At 38.4% G+C, this 9843-nt stretch overlaps 1 protein-coding gene across 3 annotated transcripts in view; it reads right to left on the bottom strand.

Moving 5' to 3' along the window:
* Positions 1–1842: 1842 nt before the first annotated feature.
* agtpbp1 (ATP/GTP binding protein 1) overlaps positions 1843–9843 on the bottom strand; it is a 28943-nt gene continuing 20942 nt past the window's right edge. For 2 of the 3 annotated variants that reach the window (XM_017413831.3, XM_017413832.3), the window contains 4 exons: positions 9688–9819; positions 8464–8640; positions 7350–7501; positions 1843–3686 (listed from right to left, as the gene is read on the bottom strand). In XM_017413831.3, the coding sequence (XP_017269320.1) occupies positions 3515–3686; positions 7350–7501; positions 8464–8640; positions 9688–9819 (633 nt within the window). In that variant the 3' untranslated portion in view covers positions 1843–3514. Of the gene's footprint in view, positions 3687–7349; positions 7502–8463; positions 8641–9687; positions 9820–9843 lie in introns of those variants that run through there. The other variant, XR_005233233.1, reaches the window with a different exon arrangement.

The following is a 9843-nucleotide window of genomic DNA, read 5'->3' as shown; positions in this document are numbered from 1 at the left end:
CAGAAGATTAAGTTACTCAGGGCTCTTAAGCAGCGGAGGTGCACTGCTGAACAAATGCCTGTACAACTGTGCCACTGAAATGGAGTGACTGAGTAGGCTTATTAGCGTAAGACAGCTTTAAACTAATCTAGATAGAGTTGCTGATACTTAGAATGCCACATCTTTATCAGTTAATTGTGGTTTTATCATCACTGTTGGTCCAGACGAGGATAGATTTGTTGGCAGCCTTTCATAAAAGAAAAAAAAAACCCACAGTGGTCACTGAAATAACTTGAAACTGACAAGAGTAATATCAAGAAACAATTTACTAAAAATCAACTAATGAAAATCAGTCATTGCTTTTGAATTTTGGTCCACCAAACTTAAAAGAAATAAACTAACAAAACTGGATTTGACAAAAGAGATGTATTGAACTAAGATGTGTCTTCAGTCTTGTAATCAGTCCATCACAGTGCTGTTTGGTATCATGGTGTGTACCACACTGAATGTGGACCTCAGAAAACTAAAGACAGAGTTGTCTCAGAAGCTTAGAAAGACAAATATTGACAAGCATGCTAAAGGTAAAGGCTGTAGGCTGATGCTCCTGTGATTACAGCTGCACAGATTATTAAGAAGTTTCAGGTCCACAGGACTGGTGTCAACATCCTTGGACTTGGCCACAAGAGGAAAATTAATGACAAATGATATGAATATTGACCAAAAAGCCTAGAACAAAGAGATTAGAGTTGAACTCCAAGGTCAAGGTTCATCAGTGTCAGATCACACCAACCATCATTCCTGCTTAATGGATGATCGGTTCTGTTCTGGGGCTGCTTTGCTGCATCTGAACCAGGATGTCTTGAATCTGTTCAGGTTACAACAAAATGTCAAGACTATCAAGGCATCCTGGAGTGAAAGGAGCTGCCCAGTGTCAGAAAGCTCTCAGTCACAGGTCATGGGTCCTCCAACAGGATAATGACCCAAAACCCAACTAAAAACATCCAAAAACAAATAAGAACAAAAACATTGGACTGTTCTGAAGTGGCCTTCTGAGCCCTGATCTGAATCCTACTGAACATCTGTGGAAGGAGCTGAAACCTGCAGCCTGGAGAAGGAACCGATCAAAACCAGAGACAGATGGAGCAGTTTGCTCATGAGGAGTGGGCCAACACACCTGTGGTCAGGTGCAGAAGTCTCAGAGAGTTACAGAAATCACCTGACTGCAGAGAACGCCTCTAAAGGTTGTGCAACAATATAATTAGGTTCCTTTATGTCCATCCTTTCTGTCAAGGCCAGTTTCATTAGTTCGTTTTTTAAAAGAATTCTGTTGAAGCAACTTTCAGAAACAATGACTGATTTAGATCAGCTGATTTTCTTATTATTACTTTAGTCGGTTTCAAGTTGGTTCAGTGACCTTTGTAGGTTTTTCCTTTTTCAACAAAATTGCACAATTTATTCATGCCTGTAGATTTTAAACCTCCTGTCTGCAAAAAGATAGCAGCTACATTTACCTGAAAAAAAAATAAAACATACTAAAATATTTGAAAGACTTCAGAAAGCCTGAAAAACAGAACAGACCACTTTAAACAATTACAAGAAAGTCTGACTGCTTGGAAGCGAAATATGAAGAAATGAGGGATGACTCAGTCCAATAATGTCACTCCAACAGCTAAATTAAAAACACATTTGTGAAATTTTAGATGTTTTATCCTCAGGTTTTTGTAGACTGTTCGCACTCATCTAGGATTAAGGAGAAAACTTGACAAGGACAAAGCTTTATATTTGTAAAGTTGAGGATTTAGGAAGCACATTATGTTCTGCAGTAAAATGTTTACGTGAAGAAAATAAATAAAACGCTGCCAGTTTTTTTTGTTCACATTTTATTTCCCAAGCCTTTCCTTTCACCTCCAATTTTCCGCCACACAGTCAACTTAAAATAGGCTACCATTTCTGCTTCTTTACTGCCAAACGAATGAAACAACACAACCAGGTACAGTGTAAACAGAACCTGCTCCAAACATAAATATAATAGCACACAGTTCTCATAAAATAACAACAAAATGAACTCATTCACATGCACACATACGCTCACGATAACTGCTCTGGGTGTGTTAAATGTAAAGGAACATGAAGCCCGGAGAGAAAACAAAGAGAGAAAGAGAAGTAAAAGGGTTTAAAAGAGGAAACAGAAAATGTTTCAAAGGAGTGAAGGAAAGTGAAAAAGGATAATCAAACTGATAAAAGCATACTTTAAGAGCATTAGCTGAGCTGAATAATGGAATAACTTAAAGTCCTGGACACACACTGTGCTTTCATACATCAAAAATGACTCATACAAACGTGCAGGATGCATCTCAAAACCTGCATAAATTAGGAATAATTAAAAAAAAATAAGAAGCCATGCACTATCTGTACAAATTCAATAAAAACACATTTACATAAATTTGAAAGCAGAATTCAAAACTATTTCATACTCTTGATACACAGCACCATCTGTTTTTATGCATGGGACTCTGCAAAATGTACACACAGAAGAAAAAAGTAAAAAGGAGGCAAAATTCCAATATAATTGTTGAAACGAGACAGCAATCGCTTTCTGCTGAGTTCTGAGAACTTAAAAGAGTTTTCTTTTTGTGACATGTGAAATGATTTTTACACCCATACAGTTTGTTCAAGTGTTTACTCTTTGTACAAAAAGTGCAAATAGGGTATCACTGGTCTCTGACACTAAAGCTTTTCATCTCGTCACTAAACGTTCAATACTGCTTTTGAATACTGCCAATATATAAACAAAGGCAACACTGACAGAGGGTGTGGATCCTGTACATTCAATCCAACTGTGGAAGTGTAACTAAGAAAGTCTGACAAGCCTGGGTTAGTAGGAGGCGTTGAGGTCTACAATTTGTGTACAATACAAGGTCCGTTATCCTTTTACATTCGTGTGATATAAATACTTTTGTTTTTTGGATAAAGAAAGGCAAACAGCATATCAGAGGTGGTGAATGAGTGAGGGTTTACATGTGAGAACAGGTGGTTTTAATGTAGAAGACACGCGAGGAACAACCGACAGATGCTTTGCCAAGAAAGTAAGTTGGTTGTTCTTTCGGCTCATCAGAAGAGAATCACTTAAAGGGGCGTTTAAATCAACGAGAGGGGTTTAAAAACTTAAAACGTTGCCTGCTGCTAGAGCTTGGGTTGTTTATATGTGGATCTCAGAGGCTATATGGTGTCTGAGGTTTCTGAATCTGATAGTACGGTGACTAAAGGTGAAAACATTCACTGAAGTTCATTCTGATACTGAAACTAATTTAGCTGAAGAGAAAGGCAGGTGGTGTATGCACCTTTAGGAGCGACAAGTTGGCTACACTGAGCTGACAAAATGAATTCCACGATTCAAGTGCGACTCTAAGCTATTTATCTGTGAGAAGTGAGGCTTCTTTCTAGTTCTCCTGTGAAATCTTTAACTTTGTTTGCCTGATAATCCAAACACTGACTAGTTACAAGGTCAACCTGGCATGTACGAAGGAAACTGCCACTAGTCCCTGTGGTTGGTTTCAGAATCCGACAGCTGTTCCGAATTCTCCTGAACTTCACAGCCGAGTTCATTTTCCGGCTCTGCCTCCTCATCGTTGCTTTCTGCGCTGTAGTCTATCGCCTCCAGGAAGGACGGCTCATCCTCCTCCAACAGATAGGTAGTTGTGCAGCTGCTGCAAAAACAAACAACAACAACAACAACAAAAAAAAAACAGTTATTATTAACGGCGATGTCCCACATGATGAACATTTTACCTGCACTTGAATAAAAATACTTGAATTATATTGCTTTGTCAGGATTTCAAAGATATTCTGCTCAGCAAACCAAATCAGAGGCTGGATGGTTAGAAAGTGGACACTATTGGTCGTTCATACGGACCAATGATTTCAAACATATCAAAACTGGTCTCTGATTGGATAAAAACAGGTAGCTTCTCAAAAAGCTTTCAACTTTAAGGGACATTTAATCAATTATTCATTGGTGTGTACGTAAATATTTGAGCCTGTAGGTATAATTTTGACCTTCTGTGAATTAGAGAAAATTCTAAATAAATTTAAAGATTCAAATTTTGTTTTGAAAAATCATTAAAATTGTATGTTGTTTAATGATTCCACCATAGAAAAGAATGGGTCACATAAACCATTTAAAGGGAAAGTTGAGTCATTTTTTGTCAGTCATGACATCAGTCATTGAGCACTGAGTTTGGAGAAAGAGGCTAGGCTAACGACTAGCCTAACGAGGACCCGATGTTTATCGCTTCTCAGGCTTAAAACAAGTCCTTCAAAAACGACATTCAGGTAAGAAAAGAGTCGTTTTATAAGCCTGAAAAGTCTGGACAAAGACTTTTGCCACTTTCTCCATACTTCGTGCTCCATGACAAAACTGATAACTATTTCATATAACATCACTTCAAAACTGACTAGACTACCCCTTCAAAGCCCAAAACTGATACAACATTCATGTCAATAAAAACAGAATGACAACATCCGATTGACACAGAATGCAACCCTATAGATATTAACGATGTTTTACATCATAACAAAATCCAGTCGGCTAACAAACGGTGCTTGTAAGCTCTCACCAGCGAGGCTGGTTTTTTTCCTATGGGTCTTAATGGTTAAATGGTTGCTGGTTCTTTGAGGTTTTAGTGGCTTTTTAATGGTGTTAATGGTCTGAAATGTGATCCATGGGAGACAGTCGATCGGGGGCTCAGACAATGAGCTCCTAGCGAGCTCCCCACAGCGTGAGTGCATAAGAGAGGCAGAGATACAGAGAAACTGTGCGTTAGTAAATGCACGGTAAGCGTATGAGTGAGTGAGTGTGTGTGTGTGTGTGTGTGTGTGTAATGACTGACAGAAAGTAGTCCAAACATATTGTGGAAGTTGTGCGTCAACCATTACTGGGCATTTTAAGAACATCAAACTCATTTAACGTTCCCGGGATTTACAAGCTGCAATCATTTTCTTACAGTCTGCATATAAATTCATACGAAAGCATTAAAAAAAGCTTTCAGTCACATAAAGGCGGCTTAGAAATGTCGATGTATTTTTCTTTCCGTCCTTCTTAGACTCCCACTGAATCTGCTCATCTACACACACCAAGAGATGCCTCCCGATGGTTACAATCATTGTTTGCATGCGCTGGTAAAATGGTTAAGTGCTATTATAAAACCATAACTCAGGGATGAGAGCAACCAATTCCAGAGGGCACCCATATGAACACTTTTGGAGTCCCTTAATGATCAAACACATAAATAATAAATTAATATATCAATATAAGAGCAGAGTATGATACTAAGAAAGACACACTGGAAATACCAGCAGAATTTTGTAAGCATTAAGTGAGCTTTGTGTATGAAATCATTCCCTTTTCAGAGAAGAGACTGCTGACAATCTTAGATAAAAAGAAACAAAGATAACCTCTGTGGTCACAGCATGTGTTTGACCAAGTTTAATAATTAAGTGGCAGTGCTGAATGAAGAACATCTTGTCTGGACCGCGTTTTTCTTGACTGGTAATTTCAATCAAGGCAATTAGATACCCTGCGAAGCTCTGTGGTAAGTTTTTTTTTTTTTAAAGGATGAGTTGTGCTGACTCAGAATTTAATTCTACATTTAGGGTGAAAGGATTTAAATTGTCTGTTTTGTGATTTTCTCATTGAAGCATTTGTGTTAACTAAAAGAAGTACTGTAGCTGGAAGATTTAACCTTTTTCAAAGTATGTTGACAGTGTTGTCATAATTAGGAAAACTAAAGAATTACTATCTTTACTCAAGCACAAAGCAACTATGGTGAAACAGAGATATAAACACTACAAAGATGTGCATTATCATAGATGGAACAATAAGATAAGTCTTTGTCATCCAGCTGAATTATGAACACAGTTAGTGCAGTCGCCTTTGAACAGACTGGCACTTAAGCCTATAATTGCATGCAAATTTATTCTGCTCATGCAGGGGGGCAGGCTAGTTTACATGTTCAATGTCCATTTAATCCACACTGTGCAGCCCTGTGTGCCGACCACAAGACGTGGCCCCGAAAACCCCCCACAGGGGAGTAAAACTGATAGAATTCCAATAATGTTCATTCCTGCGCTGCACAAATGCAGGTCTTCATTTGTTTTTTCGGTGCAATACCGTGGCTGTATTTACAAGTCCCACATTACTGACTGTGCAAACTATAACTGGGTTTAGGCTGCACGTAAGAGGACCCACACCTAACCACAGGCGCATGCATGTCCCGTGTTAATGTGCCTTTTAGATTACAGACCAATGTACAAGCATAAGAAAGAAGAAAAAAATCATCCAGGATTTTAAATTTTAACCCAGAATAACAGGGAATGTTTACACCAGACATAAACATGCACCCTTGGCAATCAGATGTGAAGTTTTGTATATTTTAGTTCACACTTGGCGTGACAATATGGCTCAAGTGATTTTCCATCTTCACACAAAATGAAAATAATCACCAGTGCTTCACCACAAACATCAGGACAGGACAGTAAAAAAGTCTGAGACCCTCTGTGTTCATCATTCAGATGTCCTGAATGAGGTTATTACAGATTCAGAAATTAACATTTCTCAGATAAGCTGGAAATGCAGTGATTGCATATTCTGACAAACACTTCAAGTAGCCGTGTTTTAGATGCAATATGGGAGAAAACTAAATAATTAGTATTTGAGGGTTCTGAGTGAGCACATTTCTGTTGACTAAAGATATGCAAATTCAGACCTCAAAACTTTTCGATTTACTCCAAGTTTGCAGAAACGCAGAGAAAAGTCTGGAAAACAACTTTCCTGGCTGTAATACTCCAGATTCTTCCATTAACTTTGTCCGAAGCGAAACAACAAATTGCATGTCTCGACAAATACCGTGTTAGTTTAAAATAAAAAATTTAAGAACGAGGGTTTCATTAACAGAGACAAGCTCAGGATCAACTGGATGAACTCAAAGCCTTTTGTTCAGGGTTGCTGTTGAAATTAGGACCAGTGAGCCGTGGGGCGTTCTGTGTAAACAGCAGTTCAGATACGCAGCATGTAGCATTCGCAGAATAATCTTCTTACTTTAAGGAGCATCAGGTAAGTTGGTGGTGATTCACTTTGGCTTCGAATGCATTTGCATTTACCTGGTTTAAAAAATGTGATCACATCCATTCCAGACCATCACTGAGTGCAGTTTGTGGAATTGTCGAGATTTTAAAAATATATCTATAAACATCCGTAGATCTCATTCCTGAGCTGTGATGCAGCTTGTTCAGAGAACCTCTAAGCACCTGCATGAGTTGTGTGTTACGGTACACACAAGTGTTGGACTTTGAAACAGGTTCCTCATACAGACCTGACTGCTTTTGACTGTGTCCCAATGATATCACTCTCCAAATCCAGCAGATGTTGGTGATTATGAAGCCCCGTCAGCCTCTTCAGCCTCAGCAGGGCCACACAGAACTGAGCTCCCATCTCCTCCAGCTCCCTGGTGCCAATTTGAAGCCCCTGGAAAGAGCATGCACGTCAAATGACTCGCACACAAAATGCAATCACATAAACCCGTATGTGCCTTTAATTTCAGATACACTTCAGAAATGCTGGTTCAAACTGAAATCCATCTACTGTGGGATTTTAGAGCTTGTCCTGATCCAGATGATGGAGTCACTGTTCATCTATAAAAAGCTCAGTTCTCAATGATGCAAAGCATTAGTTGAAGGAAATCTTTTTTTATGTAGAAACATTCATTCTCAGAACACACACGTTCAAACACAAATGCACACACAGCTGCAACCCCAGGAACATCTGTCCAATACTGTTCAATATTACAAGTATGAAGTCGTACAACCCCACACTAAGCTGACTTCTAGCTCAACCTAAAAAGAATATTGTTTCTTTATTCCCCGGAGCAGAAATAAAAACATCTGAACTTGGCCTGGCCAAATTAAATACATATATATGTAGCCAGAGTTCAGTGGACAATAGCTCCTGCACATCTTGCCAAATATTTTCACACAGAACGGTGGGGACCTCCTGAACTGTAAATATATTAAATATTGACTTTGGATAAATTCAGTGGGAAAGAAATCAGCTGGGACAGAAAACGTGGAAAGGAAAAAAGGAGACACTGAAGCAAAAAAAAAAGGAAGCAGTAGAACAGACAGGGACAAATCAGAGAGAGAAGAGAAAAAATAAACAAATGGAACCAGAGCTCCACCTGGTGGACATAATGAGATTTACAGGGATATTCCCTTTAACTCTCTCTAGTTTCAATAAACTGTTTATTGATTTTATTTAGGAAACTGGCAAAAAGATCAGCTTGATTGTTTTGTTTTGCCATATTATGATTCATTTATTAGTGGGAACACATATAATAAAACATTTCTTGATTTACTTACAACAGAAGCTGGTCAAAGAGCATATTTACCTATGAGGTTATAGTTGTAAAGAAACTAATTTTATACACCAACCTTATATTTGCCCTGGTCACAGCCACAGAGTGTGCTCTCCATTGTATAACTGCGCTGTACTCCAATCTCCCTCCATACCACCACGCGGGCGGTCGACTCTTTGGAGCGCTCGACAACAAAACTGGAGCTCGCCATGCTGAAGGCTGGGGCTATCTGGGACAGGATCTTTGGGAGTGTCTGAAAAACAGAAAAAGTTTGTAAATGTTTTTTTGTGTAGATGAGCTATGAAGTCATTTTTTACTCATTGGCCTAAATGTTTAAAGCTTCAATGTGTATATTTCTGATACCCAAATTTGTTCACTAGTGGCTCGTGTTCCAGTTTCCTTTGCCAGAACTAAACTTGGACTGCTTGAAGAAAGGATAAAAATGTAACCGATCTGGATGAATCCGTAGTAAGTTGCTTTGGTTTTGGTTTGCAATTTTCTTGTCTGTTCTCCACATCTTTTCACAGAATCTAATGCAGAATAAAAACTGCAGATATCAAAGCTTCAGTTTATTTTATTTTTTTTAAGTCAACAAAATGCTGACACAAATCTGCTAATTTTATGTATTGGCTTCTTTATATTTTCCCTCAAATTGTGTCTTTAAACCAGATTATCAAAAGGTTTATCAGCACGCAGCTATAATCCAGACTCGGGCAAACTGGACACATGATAATCTACTATATGTTGTTCAGATTACTGAATGTGACAGAGGGTTTTACATCAAAGTTTGGAAAAAAGCAGCTTTAGAAGAATTTTAACACAAAAGTGGTAATGAGTTGTTTTTAAAGTGTGGAATGACTAAAATTAAACAAAGCTGAATTACTAAACAAAACAGTAAAACAAAAAAATCTTTGTGTCAATCAAATAAGACTTCGTGATGTAAACAGGAGGTTCATTAAAAACTGCTGCATGTGCGGAAAGTTAAGCAGGGAGCAAAATATGTTATGCAAAACTGAGATAGTTCAATAGAAAGCAGCTGACTACATACAAAAATAATAATTAAACAAGTGTAAGAACTTTCTCTTTAGTGAGGGACACTGGAATCTGATTTAAATTTAAACTGAATAATAAAACATGAGAAGAGTGGCAGAATAACTTTAATGAAATAGAAATAAAAACGAAGGTGGCCTGATGAAGAATTAGATGTTGACTCTAGAGGATTAGAGGATAAGATTTGGTGTCTATTTATGACTTTTATAGAGTTACAAGCATAGTTTGTGCGCCGTGTGTGTATGTTTACCCTGTATCCAAGATCCTCCTGTAAGTCACTTGAGCTTGCACTGATGTTGGACTGCCACACGGTCTCCTTCACGCTGCAGCCGTACATGAACACATTCTTCTTCCTGGAATGGCCATGGTAGTCGCAGAACACCTGCGCACAAACACACAAACAGAA

Source organism: Kryptolebias marmoratus, linkage group LG1 (genome assembly GCF_001649575.2).
Source record: "Kryptolebias marmoratus isolate JLee-2015 linkage group LG1, ASM164957v2, whole genome shotgun sequence".
Lineage (NCBI taxonomy): Eukaryota > Metazoa > Chordata > Actinopteri > Cyprinodontiformes > Rivulidae > Kryptolebias > Kryptolebias marmoratus.
Note: the sequence above shows the minus strand (reverse complement) of the source record. Positions and strands in the feature narration are given on the sequence as shown.